This window comes from Zeus faber, assembly GCF_960531495.2.
Source record: "Zeus faber genome assembly, chromosome: 3".
NCBI lineage: Eukaryota > Metazoa > Chordata > Actinopteri > Zeiformes > Zeidae > Zeus > Zeus faber.
In genome coordinates, this window is record NC_137190.1 from 30,377,114 (window position 1) to 30,402,205 (window position 25,092).

Below are 25,092 nucleotides of genomic sequence, written 5' to 3' on the forward strand. Positions count from 1 at the left end.
ACTGACTTTTGGCTGACTTTGGCTCCCAGGGCCGAGCAAAAGGCACGCCACACCTGGGAGATAAACTGCGGCCCTCTGTCCGGTACCTATGTCCGTGGGGATACCATTTAGTAGAAACACCTTGGTCACCAGTAGGTCGGCGGTCTCCTTTCCCGGTGGCAGCTTGGGCAAGGTGATGAAGTGGACGGCCTTCGAGAGCCGGTCTATCCGGTTTGGATGGTCATGTTGCCGCTGGATGGTGGGAGACTGGTGGCAAAGTCCAGGGCGATGTGGGACCATGGGCGACCGGGGATGCCTAGGGGACAGAGGAGGACGGAGTGGGGTCATGTGAAGGTCTTGTTCCAGACACAGGTGGAGCAGGCGGTGATGAAGGCCCAGGTGTCCGAAACCAGGGTAGGCCACCAGAAGTGCTGCCGGATGAAGGCCAACGTGCGGGTGATCCCAGGGTGGCAGGTGGAGGGGGTGAGTGGCTCCACTGGAGAACCTGAGAATGTCACATAGTCAGGGACTAAACAACCGTTGGAGGTTCCCGTACCTGGGTCGGGCTGGTGTTCCTGGGCCTGGGTCACCAGCGACTCTCCCTCCCACGTGAGGGTGGTGGCAAAACAGGGGGCAGGATGGGGTCTGGATCTACTGCTCTCCTCCACCGCAAACACACAGGACAGGGTATCGGGTTTGGGGTTCCGGGAACTTGGACGGTAGGACAAGGAGATATTGAAGCACCCAAAGAATAGGGCCCATCTAGCCTGACGGAAGTTGAGCTGCTTTGCCGACTGGATGTAAACCAGGTTTTTTTGGTCGGTCCAGACTACGAAGGGCTGGTTCGCCCCCTCCAGCCAATGCCACCATTCCTCAAGGGCCAGTTTCACTGCCACGAACTCCCGATTGCCCACTTCGTAGTTCCTTTTGGGCGGGGGGAGCCTACGGGAGAGGAAAACACAGGGGTGGAGCTTACCATCTGCCAGGGAGTGCTGCTCAATTGCACAGTCATAGAAGAAGAAGAATCTTTATTTGTCACACCACTACAATTACATCACATCTAGCAGACGCTTTATTCCAAAGGGATTTACAATTGTTCAATCACCGACGGACGCAGCCATCAAGAGCAATTAGGGGTTAAGTGTCTTGCTCAAGGACACTACAGCATGCTAGCAGGAGGAGCCTGGGATCGAACCAGCAACCTTTAGATCACTAGACCACCAGCTCTACCGCCTGAGCAACCATCCCACACAACACATACACACACACACACATGCATGCACATGCTTTGGATGGTGGCCGGTGAAACGGGTTCTCTGCATTTAACCCATCCTTGCATCCCTTACTCTGGGGGGGCAGCCAGGAGCAGTGGGCAACATTCGACAACGCGCCCAGGGACTGGTTCCATATGTCCATCGCTGGTCAGACGATGATGTGTGCATGTTTTTCATGGGGGTCCTTACTGTTGGACAGTGCACGCTATTTGCTGAAAACCTGGCCCATATCCCGATACTGTTCCGGGACGGAGGACAGGTATAGGCTGTCGGGGTAAACTGGAAGAGTGCCTGATGAAGGAGCCGAGGCGGAATGGAGACAGTGGCTGTGACAGTGGCTGTGACAGTGGCTGCTCCACGCGGTAATTCTACCGGCGGTCCAGTCTATGTGGGGGTTGTGGAACCGGAGCCAGGGATAACCCAGTACCAGGGGGTTTTGGGGAGAGTCGATAAGGTGGAATAACATAGATTCCCAGTGGTTCCCAGACAGCAGCAGCTCCGTCTGGTGCTTTATCCGGGTCAGGTGCATCCCAGTCAGACCCTTGACCCCCATTGATATGGGGAGAGGAATGGGCGCCAAGCCCAACTAGCACACCACTCCCTTGTCTAGGAAGTTTCGTCCACGCCGGAATCTATGAGGGCTGAAAGTTGAAGGGTCAGGCCACCCCAGGAGAGGGCGGCAGATAGCAATGGATGGGAGGGGGATTAGAAATTGTTCGGCTGGTATGTACCTCCACTGAGTTATACGAACCGTAGGGGGCACATGGCCCGCAGATGTCCAGCCCAATCACAGTACAGGCAAGACCCGGTCTGTAGACGGCGGGCTCATTCCTCAGGAGATAGCCGAGTACACCTGGGCTGCATGGGCTCCGGGATGGAACGACTTGGGAGACTCCAGGGACACCGGAGACTGGGGCGTAACCAACCAAGCAGGAAGTGCGGGCTGGGTCCGCGCCCCCCTCTTGTGCCGGAGCCATTTGTCCAGCCGAGTTGCCAGGGTTACCAGCTGGTCCAGGTTAGCGGGCTCGTCCCGCCGCGTTAACTCGTCCCGCAGATCGTCGTTAAGAGTGTGATGGAAAGTGTCCTGTAGCGCCCCGTCACTCCAGTCGCTCTCTGCGGCCAGAGTCTGGAACTCTACTACGAGCGCAGGGACGCTGCAGGGACCCTGACAGAGGAAGAGGAGCCTCTTCACTGCTACTTTTCTGCGAACCGGGTGATCGAAGATGTTTCTCATCTCCTGTGTGAAGACCTCGTAGGAGCAGTTCTTGGGACCTCGACGTTCCCACACCGCTGAAGCCCAGGCAATAGCTGCCCCCCTCAGGGAGGCAATGAGGTAGGCAATGCGGGAGCTCTCGTTGGAGTAGGACGACGGCTGCTGCTTGAAATCCATTGCACACTTGACTAATAAAACCTGGCAGCTCCTGAAGTCGTCGTCGTATGGTGCTGGGGCCGGAACATGGGGCTCTCGGTGGACGGGAGGGGCGCTTGGAGCCAAGGTGGGAAGCTGTGCGGGAATCGGTGGAGCTGGCGGGGCCGGTGGAGCTGGTGGGGCCTGGAGGCTACTCACGGCTGCTGAGATGTTACGGAGGTGGTCCGCGATGTGCCGGAGGGCCTGATCGTGCTGCCCCAGGAGAACCCCCAGGTTCAGGAACGCACAACAAAGCGCCTCTGCATCGGCTGAGTCCATGCTTTGGCCAGATCGTACTGTTATGACCAGGGCTAGGTGGGAGTCAAACGCACGACACAGAGGCAGCTGGTAAACAGCGTGAACAAAGGAGTTTTATCAGAAGTCACTGGGGTGATGACGGGTGAGACCTGGTCGGGCTGGAACATGTCCAGGAAGACAGGACTACCGGATCGGGCGAGGCAAGACAGGAGAGGGACGGCATGGGTGGGGAAGGAGGGATCCAGGTTCCGGGTGGGTGGACAGGAAACCAGGCTTGACAAAGCAGGACAGGAATGGCTTGAACGTGGAGGGGGAAACAGGCAGGTTAGTACGGAGACTAAATACTTGGAGGGAGCCAGGAGACATACCAACTGCGGTATGTTAGCTGATGATCTGGCGGTGAGTGGATGGAGGGCCGAGGAATAAATACCGCAGGTTCTGATGGTGATGGATCTCAGGTGTGTGGGGAGGTGCAGGAGGAAGGACTGGCAGAGGAGAGAAGAGCGGCCCCTAGTGGCGCTAGGAGGCTGTTACTCGACAAGGTCAGGAACAAAAAACAGGACTGAATAATGCTGAAACGCTTGGAGAAACACAAAAGACAATGTGGCGGGGAACAAAGCGAAGGGGACTGGTATATATGCTGGGGGATGAGGGAATGAGCTGCAGGTGAGGAGATGGGTGGAGAAACTAGGTGAAGGGCATGAGGTGCCTGCATGGCAAGAGGTAGGATCTGAAATGACAGGAGAGTTGGTGACATTGCATAATAACAAAACCCAAGATGCAATTAACTAATAGTTAGGGGAATTTGTGACACGCATATCAAGAGAGTACACAGTAGGATGATAATAATATGATTTGATGCAACTTTATGGGGTATGCTGATATCACCAAACCACAACCACGTTTTTCAAATTACACAGGTACCGAATAAAACTGCAAATTGGTTTAAAATTAAATTATCGCCGCTTTTACTATGACTGCCAATGTTGGTACTACAGAACTTTGTCTGTTTTTCTACGTATCCTATATTATTCTGAAGTTTATATTGAAAAACATTGTTTTGAGATTATGTTGGGTAGCTCCTCATAACAGACATGTAACTAATTTGTAATGACACTGATTTCAGAGTTGATGCAATATTGCAATATTAGCATAACAATCAATAACATACATTGCAAAAATCACACTTTTACATCAGAATTAGCAATCCTTGTTTTGAATTTCCCCCCTTAACTGTTATTTAATCACTTTACACGAACAGCCAATTGTACAGCAGGAGTCCCGGTGCTTCTTCAGCACTCTCTGCAGCCGTGGCACTTTCCGGCCTGGGCAGTGCACAACATGGGATGAGGCACCCCAGAGCTGAGGCAGCAAGTCTTCTCAAAATGCCAATTTGAACTCGAACTCGCCCTCCTCCTGACCCACCATCAACACCATCCTCGATAGTTCATCAAGACACAGTGTGTGCCGCAGACATTATACATAAAGTAATTGGACATAGACACTGAGTAGCATGGGGGTCGTGTAGCTGCTTCTCTAATTTAGATTCCATGGATTTGCCTCGGTGCTGGACTCTACCTGGGCAGAATTCATTACTTGTTTTGGCGGTGTGGTGTTGTTGCGCTCCGCCGTCGACATGATAATTCTATGCAGCTGTTAATTGACGCTGCCGAAAGAAGCGCTGCCAGCTTGCAGCCATGATTAAAAGATCCCACTCCTCGAATGTATTTTCAGTTGGTGCCTTCTAATCAGAATGTCATTAAGAGATTGTGTAAATGTAAATTTGTATGTGAGGTATAATAACAAAAATAGTAATTGTATGCATATCTATATGTATGTATGTAATGTGTATGTAACATTATTGACATGGCTAAAAACGGATGGGTTAGTCTATTACTGTACAATGTTATTACAGTTCAATTACACAGTTATTAGGTATTTTAACATCATATCTATACCATATTCATAAGTAGTATCTCTGTGCAGGGTTTATTTGCCTGTGATGCACATCACATATTGTGATGTGCGTCACAGTGACTGATATAGGCCAACAATGAGAGTACAAGGGCAGCAACTAAATTGCTGTGGAACAAAACTGCAGAGGAAAGATACAAGCGTTTTCATGTCTGTGGTTGTCATGGTGACCGTGTGTTGCCGGTTCTACAAGAGAGAGAGCCGTCAATGACGTATGTTGTAATTGTGACAAACACAAGCTCATGAATACAACTGTTTTTGTCAGATTGAGGTAGCCCGAGAACCACAGCCTTTTCTTATCATCTTGTATAGAGTAAAATACTTAAAATGAGGTTCAATAAGAAGCAGATAGATAGATAGATGGATAGATAAATTGATAGATGGATAGACAGATGGATCGATAGATATATGGATGTATTTATTCATCAAACTAGTGGGTTATGGTTAGACCCACTAATAGGGTTATTAGGCAATAATAATAAAGCAGTTAAACAATAATAAATGAATTAAAACATAAAAACATAGCAACATTTTTTAAATTAAAAATCAACAATTTCAAAAATAGCAAAACACGGTTACAATGAACCTAAAAATTAGGTATTTGCTGAAACGATCTTGATGATGGCAGAACAGAGCACCATTTAACTGGAAGCATATATATTGAATACCTCCGGGCTCGTCAGCCCCGCAGAAAAATCCTTTGGACAAGTCTCACACTCCGGATGATCCAGCTAATTTCTGTTGTGTTAACTGTTTTCAACACCGAGCTCCCTTCCCCTCCCACGATCGAAAGCCTTGATCAGCTGTTTTCCCCAAGAAATATTGGGATACTTTGTGGTACTGTGATACTAAGTCAGCCACATTTAAAAATGTAGTGCTGCTGTACTTTCAAACCCAAAAGAGATTTTACACTGATGATTTACATCTCTACACCAGTGAATAACTACACTTGTTATACACAAAAATGCATATTCAAGACATTCTCAATCTGGTCCCTAATAATTAAACTCTGTACTAAAGCTCTGTACATAGATTACTGTGTACAGAGCTTTTGGTAAGAGTCCGTTTGATGAATACATACATTGGAATATTGATTCTGGAAGCAACCTGGTAAATTTTTAATGGTGACTTTTTTCTGAAGTTGTCCAACTTTGATAGAATATTCTTCTTATTAGGGATCTGATGTTATTCCCGAGAGCACTCTGATGGGGTATTTAGAGAACGAGAGGAGATGGGATCAAACGGTTGGAGGTGGAGGGAACATGCTCCTTTTGGGTTAGCTGGAGATTTCGTCCATGTAAAGCTTGCACGATTACGTAAAGTCTTACGGTTTTGAAGAAAGTACGGGAACCCAAAAGTTTGATCCTCTCCCACTTACTAATGGGGGTATCAGAATCTTTGAAGATATGGTAAACAAATTCAACAAAAAAACAGCAAAATAGTCAAAATAAAGTGTTTCGATTTAGTCCTTCTCACTATTATTACTATCGTCACTCACGGCACATTTCAGTGATAACTAGCGTCACTCACATAATTTAACGTTGTGAAAGAGACAAAGATCTGACAACAAAATTTAAAAGACAGTGAAGGACTGTCCATGGCCAAAATAATGGGCGAGAAACCTCCACGATGGAAACATGAGGTTCCTAGGTTATTTGTTTTACAGACACTACGCTATAACACCGCAAACCATTAGCTAAAACCGTTTCCCGGTCAACATTAACGTTCATTGACTCCCTGGTTAAAAGCGCCACATTTACAATTCAATGTGCACATTTGGAGAAATGCTTAGATGCTTTGCAAAGCAGCCACGTTTCAAAACTGTTTATCTGGATATTACAGTTTCACAGAATAACAGCTATGATTTAGGAGTTCATGAAGCACATTTATAGAGTGCATTCATCACCCGCTGATTGATGTCCACCCTCTTTCTCATGTAAAGAGTTTGGAAAAGAGCTTGAAATTTATAAAATCATCGAGGTGGTAACGGAAAGGGAAATTGGCAATGTGGAAAACGAAAAGAAGCTTGGTTTTAATTCTCAATCCTTCTCCTTCTCCCAACGCGCTGTGCAGTATTTTGCCATTTCTCTCTGTGGCCTTTCCTCCCTTTCCATACTGCCCTTCATTTCCATTCAAAAGCTCTTCCTTCTTCTTCCTATTCCGCTGTTCCTTTCCCTTCCCTTTCCTTCCAACCCCTTTCCTCCTTCTCCTCCACCTCCCCCATCTCCTTCTCATCTTACTGGCTGATGTTACCAGTGGGAACTGTGTGGTAAATGTCTTGGAGGGAGTTGTTGTCTGGCCTTGAAGGGAGCCCTTGGGAGGATCCATCATCTGGGCCAGGGGATTCCTCCCAAGACGCCATCCCTGTTCTGTTCTGCTCTGTTCGCTACCATAACTACTAGCAAATCCTTTAGTCTCTGTCGCAGCCCGTGTTCCCAGATACGCAGAAAAACTGTGACGATCGTTCTACGCCTTGTTGAACACTACAACTTCTACAACTACTGCTCCTACTACCACCCCTTTCTGTCCTACTCCCCACATCCCAAAGGTGTGTTTAGTCATCCATAGGAATCCAGGTCTTCACTTGTAGGGTGTTGTGCGGTTGGAACTAGTCAGGCTCTAGTTAGTGAAGTGGTTTAGAAGCTTTCACTAGTGGAATTAGACAGCTAGTACATTTCTTTTCAGCTTCTAATTTTGCATCTTCATCGGTTATCATTGTGAATTTCATCTGACTAACTAACTACAACCTGACTAACTACAACCTGACCAACTAACTAGAATATGACTAAGTAGAATGCAGACCAACTAAATAGAACCTGACCAACTAGAACCTAACCAACTAGAACCTGACTAAGTGGAACCTGACAAAGTAGAACCTGACTAACTATCTACAATTTGACCAACTAACTAGAATATGACTAAGTAGAATCCAGACTAACTAACAACAACCTGACTCACTAGAACCTGCATAACTAGAACCTGACTAACTAACTAGAACCTGACCAACTAACTCGAACTGGACCAACTAGAACCTGACCAACGAACTAGAACATGACTAAGTAGAACCGGACTTAGTAGAACCTGATTAAGTAGAACCTGACTTAGTGGAACCTGACTAAGTATAACCTGACTTAGTGGAACCTGACTAAGTAGAACCTGACTTAGTGGAACCTGACTAAGTAGAATCTGACTTTGTAGAACCTGACTTGGTATATACTGACTGAGTAGAACCTGACTTAGTAGAACCTGATTAAGTATAATCTGATTTAGTAGAACCTGAATCAGTAGAACCTGCCTTGGTAGAACCTGAATAAGTAGAACCTGATTTAGTTGAATCTGACTAAGTAGAATCTCATTTAGTAGAACCTGACTAAGTAGAACCTGACCTAGTAGAACCTCACTTACCAACTAGAACCTGTCTAACTAGGACTCGACTAAACCCCTGTTGATTTTACTCCCTTGTACAGTATCATGTCCATCTCCACAATCAGGAGTGGGTGGTGTGGCGAGGGGGGTAGTAGTGGGGATGGCAAGGACCCCTTGCACGCTTTTGAGCCAGGGAGAGCCAGGTTCCCGTTACTAATCCCTATGGGGGATTTTTTTTGGTGAGTGGCAGCTGGTTACAGCGCCGGCACTTTGAGCCCTTGTGCTGGACCCGAAGCAAAGCCTCATTAATCCCCAAATAACAACATCTGGACACGCCTAGCGGCCCTGGGAAAACAAACACGCTGGTAAGGACACCAAAGCCCCTGCGCTCCATCATTCGCTCCCTTGATATCCGTCCGTGGGCTTTGGAAGGGGGGGGGTTGGGGGGGGGCGGGGGGGTGGGGTTGGGGGGGCGGGGGGGGGCCTTGGCACATGCTTTGTTCCTGCATCACTATTAATTAGGAAGACCTTTTCTCATTGGCAAAAGCCGCCAGACAGGAAGGGAATACTGCCTCGTAGTTCAACCGCCGTGAAACCGTCGCAGCCATCCTACAGTAAGCGCCGCCATCTCAGAGACTTGAGTAGGAGGGTTTTTGCTGTGGAGAGGCATAGAAGTGTGAGTCTATAGCGAAGGTGGCCTGTTTTTTCTTTCCCTTTTTCCCTCACACCTCACATCTTATTCCGCATGAAGCCGGATATATAAACAGAGCGGCTCCGATCCCTCCGACCACATCCTTATAAGCCGGCTGTCGGGTGGAGATCTGGTGGCGTCCTTGTTTTTTTTTTAGCTGTCCGTCTTTGTGGACATTGACAACATTTGCGCTGGGGCTGTCTGAACAGACCCCATGCCTTACATTCCTCAGCTCCTCTGCCACGCTGTTGTTTAAAGCTCCCAGAGACCTGCAGAGTGGTTCAGCCACTGGCTGTGTGTGTCTACGTGTGTGTGAATGTGTGTTTCAATGTGTGTGTCCATGAAGACAAAGTGGTCTTCCAAGGATAGCATAACCAGGAGACACAATAGGACTTAACAAAGTAAATGCCAATGTTGGTGTTAGATAAGGATTGTATTTTTCGACAGGAATAGCAAGCCATGATGATACATAATGAAGGGCTATTTCCATTTCCTTGCTTAATGGCAGTGTGCCATCTACTTGTTCAAATTACATTTTCTCCTTGTATGTTGTCAACTCTTGAAAACTTTGAAGCAGTTGTACTTATCTTGTCTTCCAAGGAAACAACATTAAAAATTGTTTTTTTCATTCATTCATTAATTTCATCCCTGAAGATTATGAGGTACTATGAACAACATGGAATTAGATGATATGTAATACTTGAATTGTAAAACATTAAATATCGCCACTTGTTTTTATAATACTAATACTACTATCGAGTTGTGTGCAAGTAAAACGGGCTTGTGCTGCTGAAGTTGCATATGGAGGCTAAAAGCTGCCGTTGGTGTGGGCCCTCACCTCACATCCTCGTGACCTCTCAATGCCATTAGCACAGCATTGGATTCACTCGACCACATATGCAGTGGTTGTTGAGAAGTCATCACCTGAGAATAATTTTCAGAAAAAGCAGCATCTCTTTCCGAAACCACCACCGCTGTGAAATCCGAACGAAAAAAGAAAAATAAATGTTGTTTGAACCGGCATTGCCGACCCCCGGCCGGATGGATGGGTTTGGACGTCGTCATCCTTTCAGCCGACCCGTTACACCACCGAGCGTTTCCCCTGTCTGCAGTCTTCTCAGCGCACAAAATACCATATATTCCACTAATGCTTTTTCTTTCCAACTCACGGCGCCTGTTTCCTAGTGTGAAATTTAAATTGATAGCTAATTGTTCAAATTATAGAAACCCGCGTGCACCTGCCGGCTGCACGACCCACGAACCCGGTCTAACAGCCTCGCTCGGTCCCATGAAAAGGCATTGACAAAAGGCATAACTCCAAGAGGCGAGGGAAATGTATTCATACACTTCCACAAGGTGAAAAACCAATGCCATGGTAGAATAGCATGTCATCCGCGAAGCGTAGCGCCACTTCATATAAGATACCGCGGCTGCATCTGCGTAGTGTTCACATTTTGCAGGCTATAGCTGCCTACTCCCAGTCGTTCGAAGGTACAGTCAGTCCCCCAATGACATGCATCAGATGACTTCAACCCCACGGCATCTCTCTTTGTAAATAAAGGGGAACATTTTTAAAGACAAATGTTCATCTCCTCCACGGTTCGGCCTATTCCGTCGACAAAAGACACTAGCTCTTCAAACTTGTCTGTGCGCGTGCTATGGCCCTGGCGTCAAAGCCCATTCGGGAGATTGATCATCAAGGGATTGAGAGATTCGGGTCGCTCCGAGCGGTAACGACACGGTTGAACCCTCAAGCCCGGCTGCTCCTCCTTCCGGTTTCCCAAAGATTTGTTTTTATTTATTCTTTATTTTTTCCCCCGGGAGAGCTAGCCACCAGCTAGAATTAAACTGAGCACCCGACTCCAACAAAAGGCTTATAAGGTTCGCTGCTCAATGCCGTTGGCGTAATCGCCTGTGCCGGCGAACACCGCTGTTTTGTATTGTCCGAGAAAGAGCGACTCTTTCCACTTGATTTCTCACAGCTGAATCATTTCTGTTGAGCTTGCGGAAAAGAAGGAGGCACCTGCCATTTGTTGTCCTCAAGGAGTCTTCGAGTAGAATCGAGAACGCCGACTCTGGTAAAATCAAGTCAAGTCGGGTTTATTTATAGGGCGCTTTTAAGAAGTCTTGTCAACTTGTTTTTTTATTTTTTTTAACAGAGTGCTCTGCAGGTCGCCAAACACACGACAGAAAAGTAAACACCATGGTCGGAACTTTTGTGTGTGTGTGTGTGTGTGTGTGTGTGTGTGTGTGTGTGTGTGTGTGTGTGTGTGTGTGTGTGTGTGCTTCTGTGTGTGTGTGTGTGTGTGTGTGTGTGTGTGTGTGTGTGCTTCTGTGTGTGTGTGTGTGCTTCTGTGTGTGTGTGTGTGTGTGTGTGTGTGTGTGTGTGCTTCTGTGTGTGTGTGTGTGCTTCTGTGTGTGTGTGTGTGTGTGTGTGTGTGCGTGCACGCAGGTACAACATGCACAGACACACACACATTTGAACACACACATGGAAATTGTATCTGTTCAACAACGGAGGAGTGTGTGAGTTAAGTGTTGCCGGGAGGTAAACACAGAGACAGGAATAGCTAATAAGATAAACAAACAAATTACTTACTGGGTTGCAGACAAAAGAAATAAACGAGTCCTGAGGTTAAACTTAAATCCACGCGGGGCCTGGGGTTGGGCTTAAGAAAGAAACGGGGAGGGGGTACTAGGTACTCTGGGTACTTTCGCGATAAGTGCTGAGACCCCCCACTGTGTACTTTCAGTTGAAAGGAACAACAACAAGTCTATGGGTGAGGGGTAGTGGAGCGGCTACAAAGCAAAAGATTCCAGTGAATACATTTAGGTTTTTCTTTGTTTTTTTTTAACCTTTTATATGTTTTGAACACGTGAGAGGAAAAAAAATGCAAAACCTTCATCGCAAAATTAAAGATGACCATCCACGTTCATTTTTGTTCATTTTATTTTTGTTTTTATCTACTGCCAACAAAAACACGTCGGGATCAGAAATTATTAAAATGATCAATGCTTTCGGGCCATCGTCTGTGTATGACCAATTAAATTAGATAAGTTCAGTTTTTTTGCAGTCATTGACCTTAAGTATCCCAATTAAGTTGGGCTTATGTAAGAAAAATCACATTTGCCTTGTGAAAAGAGAAAACAAAAAAAAAACGTTTTTAATGTGTTTTTTTTTCAGCTTTGTCCTTTCATCTGATATTGAAACAAATCGTTAGCTGAGTGGTGGCTTGGCCTTACCACATACTATAATACTATATATATATATATATATATATATATATATATATATATATATATGCTAGTGCAGTGCCACTCCAAAACATGCATGTTTGGGAAAGTCGGGCGACTCACTGTGAAAATCACCGGGGAAATACATTCTTTCTCACAGGGAAAAACCCCCCCAAGTCGCACTTTTGGATAAACTCGCTGTCTCACTGTTTCTCACGAGATGCGCCCCCCCCCCTTGCTTGTTTATTGTTTATCGCTGTTTATTGAAAGTTCATTTATATTACATGTGTCGCGTGTCCAAATTGCACTTAATTCAAACGCACCTCCTATGGTCCCCAGCAATACACCCGCCAAGTGCGAAGTAGACTGGATAAACAGTTGTTGAGCTATTCGAAGGACATACTGTACATGCGTACATACAGAAATGCCTTCCTTTATAGTTTATACTTCCTTTACAGTATATGCAGATGTTTCTTGATTCAGATGTCTAGCTAGCTGTAGTGTACACCAACCACCACCTGGTTGCACATGTGAGCAGTCCAGAAAGGACTGGCATCTAGCCCCTTTCACACAGGCAGTCTTTCCCAGCAATGTTCTGGAACCATTCCTGCATGGGGTCATGTGTGAATATATTATTATGTTGAATAATATTGATTAATATTTAGAAAATGATTTGTTTTCCGGAAGTAAGAAACTCATTTGGAAAAAAAGCGAGTCTGATGTGAACCGTGGAGCTTGGCTACAAAGGCGAGAAACTGAAACACGTCCAGTCTCTATGGAGAAAGGTCTTTGTATTCTTAAATGTTATTCTTCCACTTATTAAAAATGCCACTCAGACCTTAGACATGTCTTTTGTGCCCAAGAAGGTCAGATGACGTCATTCTGCATAAAGTGAGCAGAAGAGGAGTAGAACGGGTGCTTGGGGTTATTGTGCCGGCTGCCCCTTTGCCCAGTCTGTCTGGGTGGTTACTCATATATATATTTATAAATTAATATATTTATTGCTTCATTTGTTTATTTCAGGATTTATTTCGTAGGCATACCTATTCACGGTGCAGACCGGGGCCGGACATAGCAGGCTGATAACCAACTGTTTTACTAAATACAAATATTTGCCCCCTCGCCATTTTTAACTGTCCCCACAGTCACTTCATCATGGCACCCAGCTTGCATATTGGTACGGGGCAGCCACTTCTTCTAATACATATGGAGGATGGAGGTCTATCCTCAATTAGAATCGTCAATATTCAATTCGCTGAATATTCAACCGATTTTCAAGCTGTTTGGTCTGTTAATTTTGGTTTCATCATTAGAATGCACCATCTTATATATATTTATATTTAATTTTATTACTATTATTGTTTTATAATATAAAGTTATGATCATTGTTTGTTATGAGTCAAACATATTCTTCTAATTATGTCATAACGTTCACAACCAGGCTTGGTAATTAAATATTTTCATCGAATACATCTTTTGAATGGATCAACGCTCCAGTTTACGCTTTGCGCCCGGAAAAAAAGCCGTTAGGGGATTAGGCGACTTGCGGCGCACCGCTTTCGCGACACTAACGTGTCGCTTCTGGTGTGGCCCAGGGGTCAGGGTGAAGGCAACCTTTCTCTGTTGTTGTGTTGAGAAACAAATGGAGACGGATTCCTGATGTCACAAGCCTGGCCTTCCTCACTCCAGGCATTACCAATCAAAGACTATTCAATGCAGTGCCTACATTCTGTATGTATTTACATTTATATCTAAATTCATCTATTTAGTACATGGCAAAAGCACAAACCCAGCTCCTCTCTTTGCTTCATTCTTATTTAATAGGTAAAAGATGACTAGTCAACTACTAGTGTGAAAAACTTGGAAACTAGTAAAAATCAGTAGTCGTGAAAACCCTACTAAATATATACTGTGTGTATTTATATATATATATATATATGCAGTACATAATCAACCAGGAACTAAGTCCAAGGAACTAAGAAATATGAATATGTAATATATAAAAATATGAAAGGTTTTAGCAAATCTAGAAAATATTATGTTCTAGATTTGCTAAAACCTTACATATTTTTTTACATGTGTATAAAACATTTACACAGATATTTCTATGCATATATCGTCTAGGTTGTGTAGGCAGCCACGGTTCCAGTAGGGACCAGATTAATCACTCATGGGACTAATCGTCACGTAATCCGATCGAAATGCTCCGCATTCACGCCTGAAAAGGCAGAGGAAGTGATGACGGCGCACGCCCCGTCCCTCCCCCCCGTGGGTATATATTGCGGCTCGACTGCCACTTCCTCCTCTTTTCACCACCGAGCGCCTCAGAAGAGCACTGTACCGCAGCGCAGCAATAGATCTGGTCCCTCCTCATTGAACCGTGGTGGCCTACACAACCTAGATGTTCCCTATGACAGGGACCGTGATCATTTACTCATGGGACCATATGCCATCACACGATAGTATGATGATCACCCGAGGGAGGTTCACGTAATAACATACCCCCTACTGGAGTGTCTGTCCCAGCCACGTGATTGGACATGTGAGTAAAAATAATTGCGGGATACTTTCTGTAACACCTGCATACTCAGGTCTGTGCACCAAACATGGCATGTGGCAGTGCAGACCTAGTAACTTCCAACATGTTAACACGCACAAATGTGTGTGGGGAGTTCGAAGACCCTGCCCGACATATATCCTCCACGGATGTTCCTCTGAAGGGGGCGTGCGTGCACAGGACCTGAGGTGCCTCTAATGACAGGCTCCTGTAGGCCAAGTCTCTAATTTCCACCAGCCAATGAGCCAACTGCTCCTTGGACAGGGACCTACCCTTTGCTTCGGTGCCGAAGGACACAAACACCTGTGCCAAAATCCCTTCATGCGTTCAATATAACACCACAGCGCCCGAAACGGGCACAAAGTGTTCAGCATCTCCTGCTCCCCTGACTTAAAAGGTGGTTGAGAGAAGGCTGCTAATGCAATGACCTGACTCTGAAATAGAGTGGTAATGACCTTCGAGGTGAAAAAAGCGTCCCATCCCCTCCACCCCCAAACTGTATGCAGGATGGTTGGACTGATAGTGCCTGCAGCTCGCCAAGGCGAGCGCCAGCAGCAAGGCCGTTTTCAGATAAATGCTGTTGATGTCTGTGGTGTGTACGTAGAAGCTAGAACAGAGGCCCTGACAGAGCCCGCAAAACTTCCAATAAGTCCAAAGAGGGGATTAGAGACGGCCGGGCTGGGCGCAGGCGTCACACGCCTCCCATAAAGCTAGAATCTTGCGCATGACTGCCTGGCGTGAAGCTGTCTAAGCCCACATGACATGCGGAAATAGCTGACAAATAGACCTTTACTGTAGTGGCCGCTTTCCCTTCAGCAAAGTGTTCCTGCAGGAACTGCAATATTGGACCTATATGGCAGTCGGAGTGGGCGCGTCCCCGCTGTTCACACCACTGGGAAAAAATATGCCACCTCAGTGTGTACTGGACACGGGTAGAGAGCACCCTGGCGCTCTGTATAGTAGCAACCACCGCATCTAAGAGGCCCGAAGCTCAGAGCTTCTCCCTCTCAGGTACCAGGCCGAAGGCGCCATGGGCACGGGCACCAAATTGTTCCGTGAGCCTGTGTGAGTAGTTCTCACCGGAGAGGGAGCTCCCACAAGGGTCCCACACTCATGTCACACAGATCGGCAAACCATGGATGGCTGGGCCAATATGGGGCCCCCACCGCAGCAGCAGGTTGTCCTCCCGCACCCTGTCCAGCACCAGCTGAATGAGTGCCACAGAGGGAAAAGTGTAGACCATTGCCTCTGGTCATGGTTTGGCCAGTGCGTCCACACCCAACTGTGGCTCGTCCGCACCTGGGAAGAACCATAACGTCTCTTGAGTTGCCAACAGGTCCACCTGCGTGCCGCCAAACCGCACACAGATCCCCTCCACCACCCGGGGGTGAAGGCTACCAGTCTGCTACCCGGGGTTCCCCCTTGACAACAGGTCCGCCCCATGGTTGAGGCAGCCAGGCACACAGCGGTATACTGTTCGCCATCTGGCACAAAGGGGAGGGACCGGACCCCACCCTGGCAATTGATGTATGCTATTGCATGTATGACGTGCTGTCTGACCTAATCAGAACATGTCGGCCCTTGAGGGCTGGAAGGAAGTGCTGTAGAGCTAATTGCACCGTGTGCAGCTCTCAGACGCTTATGTGGCATCTCGCCTGTGTTACTGTCCACCGCCCGTTGGTTGTCGTGTCATTGTAGACGGCTCCCCACCCTGTGGTGGATACATCCGTGGTGATGGTAGAGCCATACGAAATGCTCCCAGCACGGATCCTGCACAAAGGAATCTTTTGTGCACTTCTCCACAGTGACGAGGCCCTCTTGCATCTTGGTGACACCGTCACCCTGCGGTGCTTGTCCTTCACTGGGTTGAAACGCTTGGTCGCATATCACTCTTGGAACACCCTGGGTTGCAGCATGCAGAGGGGTGGTGCAACGGCTGCTGACGCTATCATGCCCAGTAATTTCTGACACAAAAGTGACATCACTGACCACCCGTGTCTGAACTGTGATGCGCATGCCTTGATGGCCTGAGCACTCGCTGGGGATAAGTTGACCATCATAGAAAATCAAAGAATCATAGAGTCCAACTCCATGCCCATAAAATGGGTGTGTTGGCTCGGGATTAATATACTTTTCTCCATGTTGACAGCGATACCCAGACTCGCCAGGTGAGAAAAGGTTAGTCACACCACCTGCCCGATTCCTTCCTTGGACTGGCTGCAGATGAGCCAGTCGTCCAGGTATTGTACACTCTCACCCCCTGCTAGCATAGCGGTGCTATTGCTGTGTCCACACATTTTCGTGATGACCGGTGGGGCTAGGGAGAGAGCGAACAGGAGTGTAAGGAACTCATAGGCTCTCCTCTGGAAGGCAAAGCGTAGGTGCTTCCTGTACCAGGGGTGAATGGAGATGTGAAAGTATGCGTCTTTCAGATCTAATTTCACAGACCAGTCATTTGGTTCCAATAAAGCTCACCAATTGACATGTGGTATCTGCTGTACTGTCCTAGTGCCTCCCTCTCTACGAAAAGGGAGCGATTCATGCTATGAATCGCTCCCTTTTCCCGCAGAGAATCTATTTCTCTCGTGAGAATTGTCTTAAACTGTATGCCTGACCGTCCAGGACCACTGATTCGATCTTAACCCTGAAAGCGGGCGGAGGGCGGGCGAACTGGATAACGTAGCCCTTAGTGACCGTTTTCCAGATCAATGGGCTTGTCATGCACGCGCGCCAAGCTGCTTCACATTGTGGCAGTAGTGCCAGCTTGATGTGCAGCAGATTGGGCATGTGCACGCTGATTCGCGGGCATGCGGGTCCGTGAGATCCATGCTTCGAGCCCGGGCATTCTCTGAGCGCAGCAGAGTCGCACACGATTGGTCGGGCGCGTGCTTGCGTCCCCACCTGTCCAATCCGTGGACTCACCGGTCCAATCTGTACGCGCCTCAAGCCTGGGAGCGCGTTCCGATCCAGCGGCTTCTGCTGCCGCTTGGCATTCCTGGGAGGAGGAGGCAGAGGGAGGTGAAGCCCCCCTCCTGTCTCTGCAGCTTTGCGTCTACTATGTGTCTACACTGGGAGGGGGCTGTGCGAGGGATCCAGGACTGGAGAGTATTCTCCTCCTCAATCTCAAACTCAATGTCATAAGGCTGATAGCTTCTTCAAAGGCACCGGTGGGGGACACCGGGGCATTGAGCAGCGGTGCTTTGTCCCGTTCCTGGGGTCTAGTTAGGTCCAGCCAGCAGGCTCCCATGCTACGCCCGGTAGCTTGAGCCATGCAGTCAGGCCAGGTGGAGGGAGAGATCCGTGGCCTTCCGCTGAGCCAACGAGCTCTGCCAGCAGCTTGGTCTGGTAGGTCGGCGATGGCAGGTCGTTCTATAAGGCCACCACAGCCACTGTTTGGCCACCTTAGTCAGAAGAGAGGGATGGTTGGAGCTTCTTGGGGAGGGGGCTTCGGCGTAGAAGTCTCTGTCCGGCATGGACACAGCCGTCTCCGGGAGACGGGGGGAGACCCAGCTTTCTGGCTGCGCACTGGAGGACCTCCAGGAGCTTGGGGTGCAGAGGACAGGCTGGTGTCCCCGCAGTGTCCGCAGTCCAGATACGGCCTCCTCGATGCCATTGCTCTAAAAAGAGAGAGAAATTAAATACATTTTACATAAGTAAAAATATACTGCCTCACTTAGCGATACTCAAGGCGGTGATTCACACCGACTCACACGAGTGGAATCCCTGAGGTGAAGCAGGCGTGGAAATACATTCTCGTTCTGGATACTTCTTACGTGAAGTAAGAAAAGAGGATGAAGCAGAAGTCATGAAGGGGACAGAAGTGCTTTTTCTGCCTTTTAAGGCATGAATCCAGGGTGTTTCAATTGGATAACATGATCTGACCATCAGTCCTGTGAGTAATAGATCGCAGTCCCTGCAATAAGGATCCAGGAATCAGCGTTTAAAGCTGAAAATGATAAAGAGTGGACTAATGAATTGTCATTCAATCCCCAGATTAACTCAAAAGATACTTCTCAGGTTGATAAAACCTACATCAATGAACACAAATGTGGCAGCGGTGATTAAAGCCTGTAATATGTCCCTTGTCAGTGCCACAAGTGACTCAGGTAAATCCCTCGAAGCTCAGTTTCTGATTCAGAGTGCTTTTCCCACCGTCCGTGGGGCTCTTGTGATTGTTCCGATCTTCAGGGAAACGGTCGCGAGCAGATTACACCCGGGGAGTAGAAATAGAAATGTTCCCCCCACTGATTAAAAAGCGAACAGGATCACTCTCACTTTTAAAGGGTCGGCAATTCACAGTCAGATGCGACAAATATTGAGCCTTGTGATTGTGCTGCAATCAATGACCAATCAAAGCACACCTGATTGAGCACTTTGTCAGTTTGTTTTGTTTCCGTTATTTATAGCTCCTGTATTTTATTATCAAGGAAAACCAGTATTTTCTTTCCCTCAAACCTTTTTCATCGTTCACTCGGAACCAGTGATCTTTTAAATTGATCCATTATTGATAGAAGAGCTTCAGTTGACTGAACCAAATCGCCCCTGGGGTTGACCCCTCAATAATCGAAAGATATGTTTTAGGCCAGGGCTGTTCAACTGGCGGCTCCGGGGGCCAAAATGTGGCCTTCACATCACTGTAGATTTGCCCTGAAAACAACATGGCTGAATGTCTTCCACCCTGTAGTCACCCCCGAGAACGAATCGTTTGCGTGGATATTCTTCAACCACATTCATAATTTGAGAGTGAGACGAATCCGCAAGACTGAACATTTCTCCCGGATTCACATCACCCTCTATGGAAGAACCCACCGCCACCCCCCCGCCCTCCTCTCCTCCCCCTCCCCTATCCCCTCACCATCTTATGCCTCCATCCTTCCTCCCTCACGGCTACCCAGCTGTCTCCCCCAACTTCCCCTTTTCATCCAATCTCATTTAGGGAATTAATCTTGCTGTCAGCCTGGCGAGGCCTCCTTTACACACCCATTACGCACAGCGCGCGCCGGGGGGTGGGGAAGGTGGGGGGGGGGGCTCTGGATTTTGGAGGTTTTGGCTTCGCTATGCCCCCTATGGACGTAGGAGTGGAATGCCGCCGTCCAACAACTCTCCCCCCGGGGCTGTGTGACAATCAGAGAACGGAATGCGGATTTCTGGCGGTTAAGAAGCCCTGAACTTTGTGTTCGGAGGAACAGGGCGACATGTTCTTATCAAAGGACAATTCCACGGATTCACCCTCCTTCCTGGGGGCTGGGGACGAGAGGAAAAGCAGATTTGCCACCACCCTTATTCCTACTGCTTTTTAGCTGCTAAATCGTGTATTTTGACATTGGAAATGAAAGAGCAAGAAGGACGATTTTTATTTATTGCTTTCATTTCTTTCGGGTACTGTATATTGCTCATTTTGAGGGATATTTTTATTTATTTATTTATTTTTTACTGGTTTAATATTTATTGTTACATTTTTTTTTATTGTTAATTGGGGGGGTATTGTATATTGCCATTTCTTACTTTTTTTTTTGGTTTAGGTGCATTGCATATTTACATTTTTTACTAGAATTAAATGTGCATATTTTCTATCTATCTATCTATCTACAGTATCTATCTATCTATCTATCTATCTATCTATCTATCTATCTATCTATCTATCTATCTATCTATCTATCTATCTATCTATCTATCTATCATCGATCTATCTATCTATCTATCTATCTATCTATCTATCAATCTATCTATCTATCTATCTATCTATCTATCTATCTATCTATCTATCTATCTATCTATCTATCTATCTATCTATCATCGATCTATCTATCTATCTATCTATCTATCTATCTATCTATCATCGATCTATTTATCTATCTATCTATCTATCTATCTATCTATCTATCTATCTATCTATCTATCTATCTATCTATCTATCTATCTATCTATCTATCTATCTATCTATCTATCTATCTATCATCGATCTATCTATCTATCTATCTATCTATCTATCTATCTATCTATCTATCTATCTATCTATCTATCTATCTATCTATCTATCATCGATCTATCTATCTATCTATCTATCTATCTATCTATCTATCTATCTATCTATCTATCTATCTATCTATCTATCTATCTATCTATCTATCTATCTATCTATCTATCTATCTATCTATCTATCTATCTATCTATCTATCTATCATCGATCTATCTATCTATCTATCTATCTATCTATCTATCTATCTATCTATCATCGATCTATCTATCTATCTATCTATCTATCTATCTATCTATCTATCTATCTATCTATCTATCATTCTATCTATCTATCTATCTATCTATCTATCTATCTATCTATCTATCTATCTATCTATCTATCTATCTATCTATCTATCATTCTATCTATCTATCTATCTATCTATCTATCTATCTATCTATCTATCATCGACCTATCTGTCTGTCTGTCTCTCTGTCTATCTATCTATTGTAATAAAACAACAGGAAATACTTTCCTTTTTGCCCTTTGTATCATATTTTTAATGTATTTCCTTTGTCAAACTATTGACATTCAATTTGTCATCTCCGTGTCATAATTGCCTGTTTTCAATCCAAGCTGGGAGAAGCAGACAAAAGCCATTGATTCCGTTCCATTAATTTGTGGAACCCAAGACGACACGGCGGCAACGAGGCCGTTAAAACAGTCGCAGGCCTTGCTCGCGTCTGGGCTTGGAAAGATAGGACCAGATGCACCACCAGGGATCTGGGTCGATCAAATGAGCCGTGACACGATGGGGGGGCCGTTGGGGGGGGCGGGGGGGGTATCCAGGGAGGTAGTAGTTCAAGAAAATAGATGAACTACTTGAGCCGCCACGCTTTAAATGCTGAGAGCGGCAGGAGGAAAGTTAGATAATCGTGTTTTTGTTTTTTTGTTTGTTTTTGGTTTTTTCCATTATAGCCCCAAAGCCAAGCAGCTGGGGTCTGGGAAGCCAACAATGAAGCCCGATGAATACCTGACGCTCTCCAGAGTGGATGGCCACGGCCTGTTGTAATTAAAAACGCGATATTCATATGGTTTAACCTCACAGCCGAGCCAGTAATTCAGCAGAGTGCTTCACCTAGTAGAAGCTGAGCGGCACAGCAGCACGTCCTCTGCCTCGTCAAACAGCGTGTAGGTGTCATGGCTGCGATTGGCTCGAAATGGTTACAAGAAGATGGCTGGAAGGTGGCTAGAAATGGTTACAAGAAGAGGGCTGGAAGGTGGCTAGAAATGGTTACAAGAAGAGGGCTGGAAGGTGGCTAGAAATGGTTACAAGAAGAGGGCTGGAAGGTGGCTAGAAATGGTTAGAAGAAGATGGCTGGAAGGTGGCTAGAAATGGTTACAAGAAGAGGGCTGGAAGGTGGCTAGAAATGGTTACAAGAAGAGGGCTGGAAGGTGGCTAGAAATGGTTACAAGAAGAGGGCTGGAAGGTGGCTAGAAATGGTTACAAGAAGATGGCTGGAAGGTGGCTAGAAATGGTTACAAGAAGAGGGCTGGAAGGTGGCTCGAAATGGTTACAAGAAGAGGGCTGGAAGGTGGCTAGAAATGGTTACAAGAAGAGGGCTGGAAGGTGGCTAGAAATGGTTACAAGAAGATGGCTGGAAGGTGGCTAGAAATGGTTACAAGAAGAGGGCTGGAAGGTGGCTCGAAATGGTTACAAGAAGAGGGCTGGAAGGTGGCTCGAAATGGTTACAAGAAGAGGGCTGGAAGGTGGCTAGAAATGGTTACAAGAAGAGGGCTGGAAGGTGGCTAGAAATGGTTACAAGAAGAGGGCTGGAAGGTGGCTAGAAATGGCTACGAAAGCAATACGTCAGGTTTTCTAATCACTGTGATACACGATAAGTTAAAGTGCCGATTCCCAGAATTCCATTCAAAACGATCACGTTTTGTTCTCCGATGCCCAGGTTTACCCACGTTTTCTTTTCTCCAAAGTTTTCCTTCATCTGATCTATTGATCTGTTTGCTTTTTTGCGGTGATATTTTTCGGTTCTTTTTTGTGAATGTTCGTCAGTCAATCGACAGTTTACTGACCACAACTGGTTACTACTGCATGGCCTAATTCACGAGGCCTTGCTCTTACAGGAATGGTGATGGACCCTGCCACCAATTATGCAAACAGGCATAAAGATGGTTGTTTATGATCAAGTGCCAGCTTGATGAATAAAGGAGGAATATCAAACATGGGATTTTTATTTTTCGAAATAATGTGGATGATCACTATAATTTGAATCTACGATTAATGGAGATTAGGATGCCTAAAACTATGCTTCTAAAAAAGCTGTGGAATAAATTCTATTACTACCAGTAATAATAATAATATTAATAATAGTAATAATAATAATTTCCTAAAGCTCATGCACTTTACATTGAAATCATAGAAAATATATTTAAAATAATGCATATAGAGGCTTTTGAGCCTTTTAATTTTCCGAGGTGGGGTCATTGAAAACAATACTTCTGCCAAATGATATTAGATACAATTGTTTGGTGGCAAAATACACCGTTAATCACAGAATAAATTGCACCTTATTACGACAAAAACATCGATGGCTGTAACGGTTGTCATTATTTTAATGACAGTGAGTATATTACGTTGTGCACTGACATTTAAACAGCTCACCTGTAATAGTTCCTTGTCTGCTGCATGCTCAACGTGGCACTGGCGAGTCTTGTTTGAACACCGAACCAGAGTTTCACGCCATAATTATGACCTGGAGAAGGGGAAAACTTTTCATTGCAACACCAATGTTGACCTTTCATTCAACACTTTTATTTACTTGTATTTTTTTGTGTTTTTTTTATTCTGAGTAAGGCGCACCGGAGGATACTAGGATATGACCTTTGGAGGTAATATTAAAAATGCCAAAATAGGAGGGAAATAAATACATTGAGAAAAGGGAGTAGTTTTAAACAGGGCAGTGAGGTGTCGATGCCTGTTTCGGATCGATAGAGATTTGATGCAATGGGCAATTTTCAACACGGGAGACCGAACCCTTTCAAGTTTCGGCTTTTCTGGTTTCGAGGTGAAATTTGGGAACTTGTTGTCACGTGATCGACGTCCTGTTCGCCAGGAATATAAGACTTTGAATAAAATGTTTCTGAATATAAATTTAATTAAAACGTTTTCGGAATTTGTGTTTTGTTCACCAACATTTTGTCTCAACATATAAAACACAGACGTGAAATCACAACAAACTAACAGCAGCATAGGAACCATCATCAATCATGTTGTATGAGAACTAAATCAGTAAATGCTTGAAAACTATTATACATAATATGGGTAATGGGTTCGGGGCAAATGGAGCCCACTTATAATTATGGCTTCACTGGCCGTTTCAAAACAATTCAAATGTCCCGAAACTTTTCTCGAAAGATTTTCAGTTTTCATCGCTGTTATTGACCGCCTGGTTTTTCTGTTGATTTCTCCATAGATGGACCGCTGGGGCCCCGCGGGCTGGTGGAGGCCACGGAGATGTGTACGCAGGAGTGCCTGGTCCTGGGACACTCGGACAACTGCTGGATGCCACCGGTCCTGGGCACCTACCACCACCAGCAGCAGCAGCAGCAGCAGCAGCAGCAGCAGCAGCAGCAGCCCAAGTCGCCCGGATCCGGCTTTGGCCCCCAGCGGGAGTGGGGCCCCAAGGACAAACTGCTCAATGGGCACACACTGACCAGGGCCTGGAAAAACGAGGGAGGGGGCGGACGCTCGGACCATTTTGGCGACAAGAAGCAGTTCGGCAGCGGGGAGGGACACTTCACCGGCGGTGGCGGCAACATGGCCGACATCCCGCTGGCCAGTTTGAAGTCCTACCAGCCGGCCTCGTGCCCAGAAAGCCCCAAAGAGCAGCAGCTATAAGGAGAAGGGGAGGATGTTTTCGGTTCCTTCGTTTTTGCGATGGGGAAGAGCTCCCCCATCTGGACAAACTCATGCAAGCTCCTCTTGATTTATCGATTTGTCTCTTGCGTCCGTTCCTTTAGACTTAAGTTCACACTAATACCGCCGTGTGATAGTTACATGTGAGATGTAGGCCACTAGACTAGCGCTTCTGCTCTGTACCCGGCAGTTTGGACATAACTTTACTCAGACTTTGAGCAAGGGGGGGGGGGGGGGGGGGGAATGACACTTCTTTGTGGCTCGAACCTCTGAGGATTTCTTTTGGGTTTTCTTTTGGGGGGGTTTTTTGGGGTGGGGGACACACCCTGGAAGCAGAATGGACCGAAAATATAAACGATAAATAAAAGAAAAAAAGGAGAAAAAAAAAAATAGTCCATGGCTGACCCAATATATACCCATATTCGTGGTGTGGTTGTTATTTGTATCGGGGACTAATG

At 46.2% G+C, this 25,092-nt stretch overlaps 1 protein-coding gene across 3 annotated transcripts in view; it reads left to right on the forward strand.

The window, feature by feature from the left end:
• Window positions 1-24,616, forward strand: part of pcdh9 (protocadherin 9) — a gene marked incomplete at both ends in the record, with an annotated part of 258,711 nt that extends 234,095 nt beyond the window's left edge. For all 3 annotated transcript variants that reach the window (XM_079997700.1, XM_079997701.1, XM_079997702.1), the window contains one exon: window positions 24,192-24,616. In XM_079997700.1, coding sequence (XP_079853826.1) covers window positions 24,192-24,616 — 425 coding nt within the window. The remainder of the gene's footprint in view (window positions 1-24,191) is intronic.
• Window positions 24,617-25,092: the final 476 nt, after the last annotated feature.